General features: G+C 43.4%; 1 protein-coding gene across 1 annotated transcript in view; it reads right to left on the bottom strand.

Moving 5' to 3' along the window:
• Nucleotides 1-283: 283 nt before the first annotated feature.
• The window catches only part of Cryz (crystallin zeta), a gene marked incomplete in the record, with an annotated part of 22,014 nt that continues 20,437 nt past the window's right edge, over nt 284-1,860 (bottom strand). The window contains 1 exon segment of the mRNA XM_008853639.3: nt 284-776. Within this exon segment, the coding sequence (XP_008851861.1) occupies nt 727-776 (50 nt within the window).

Here is a 1,860-nt window from a genome sequence, read left to right as displayed (position 1 = left end):
GATGAGCATCAAAGACCTAAACTAAGGCTGCTGTCCTCCCAGAATTCCTGTGTGGTTGGTGACCAGCACGTAGTGGGTAGTATACTATTTTCAGGCATGTTAGGAAAACTCACAACTCCTGTAGACATTGTTAATTTTTGTCCTCGTTAAAGGCTTATCAACTCGGATGATGTTAGTTCCAAAAGGGTGTTTTTCAGTCCTCCAGAAAGTCTTCAGGGTCCAAGACAGCCATGGCTAATTAAAGGACTAGTGAACTCTAAATGAAGGCGATCAAGCTCACAAGTCCACAGAAATCAATAGTTTTATTTTGAATTAGCACATTTTAGTCAAAGGCATGCAATTAATCAACATCAAGGCATTTTGAAATGAAGCCATGTATGGTGGTTCCCGCCTATTATCCCAGCACTAGAGGGACTAAGGCAGAAGGCCAGCCTGGGCTACACGAGATCCCATCTCAAACAATGACAACAAAAAATTGAAAGAAAAGGAAAAAAACATTTTTGGAATGAACGCCAACAAAGGAGAGCACGCTGCGTCCTCTCCGAGGCCCTGATCTGAGAGGACTGATGGTGTGGCAGTGAATTTCACCCCATTCCTCTAGTCTCCAAAGGAAAACTTCCATTGTTACTGCATGAAACTCCACCAAATGAACACTAGTTAAAGGCAATGATGTAACACAGGGAAAGAGGCTCCGCAAAGGCATAGAAGTCCCTAGAAGAATCGGTCTCACGGGAGAAGAATCATCTTCCCCATCTTCCCGTGGCCCTGGATGATATCTTCAAGCACCCAACACTCAGGCCCCAGCACGTACACCCAAGAAGTCGGTGGCCACCCCCAACGCAACAACAGTGCTTTCTGCTTATGACTGAGGAGGATCCATGTTTGGACTGCGAACAGTCACTCGAAAGAACAAATCAAGTAAGACAGTCACCCCCATAGTGGAACAAGAACCAGGGATGTGTTTATCTGGAGAAAAACAAGAACAAATGTAAATAACCAAACCTTATTTCCTTGGACATAATACTGATATGAGACTTCTAAAAGGTCATCCTAAGTCTTGGTGGAACTGCAACACAGAATGCTGTTAGCAACCATGTGTCAGGTGAGGAACTCCACAGAACTGAGGCCCATCCCAACACGGGCACATGGTGCACACCAGACAAACACAGGCCCCTACTACACACAGCAGACAAACACAGGCCCCTACTACACACACCAGACAAACACAGGCCCCTACTACACACACCAGACAAACACAGGTCCCTACTACACACAGCAAACACAGCTTTTAATGTTCCATGAATTCACTCAGGTTCCGAATTATGAAAACCAAAGCAGAAAATTCTTAACATGTCAAACTCATGAACTTGTGAATTTAAGTAAAAATGTGTAGCTCACATCACATATACAAGTCACTCTAAACCATTTTGAACTGTCCAACGGGGAACCTTGATGAGCATCAAAGACCTAAACTAAGGCTGCTGTCCTCCCAGAATTCCTGTGTGGTTGGTGACCAGCATATAGTGGGTAGTATACTATTTTCAGGCATGTTAGGAAAACTCACAACTCCTGTAGACATTGTTAATTTTTGTCCTCGTTAAAGGCTTATCAACTCAGATGATGTTAGTTCCAAAAGGGTGTTTTTCAGTCCTCCAGAAAGTCTTCAGGGTCCAAGACAGCCATGGCTAATTAAAGGACTAGTGAACTCTAAATGAAGGCGATCAAGCTCACAAGTCCACAGAAATCAATAGTTTTATTTTGAATTAGCACATTTTAGTCAAAGGCATGCAATTAATCAACATCAAGGCATTTTGAAATGAAGCCATGTATGGTGGTTCCCGCCTATTATCCCAGCACTAG

The sequence above is a fragment of the Nannospalax galili genome, unplaced genomic scaffold (genome assembly GCF_000622305.1).
Source record: "Nannospalax galili isolate Female #2095 unplaced genomic scaffold, S.galili_v1.0 scaffold387, whole genome shotgun sequence".
Lineage (NCBI taxonomy): Eukaryota > Metazoa > Chordata > Mammalia > Rodentia > Spalacidae > Nannospalax > Nannospalax galili.
The sequence above is the reverse complement of the archived record's forward strand: the minus strand, read 5'-3'. Positions and strand labels throughout refer to the sequence as shown.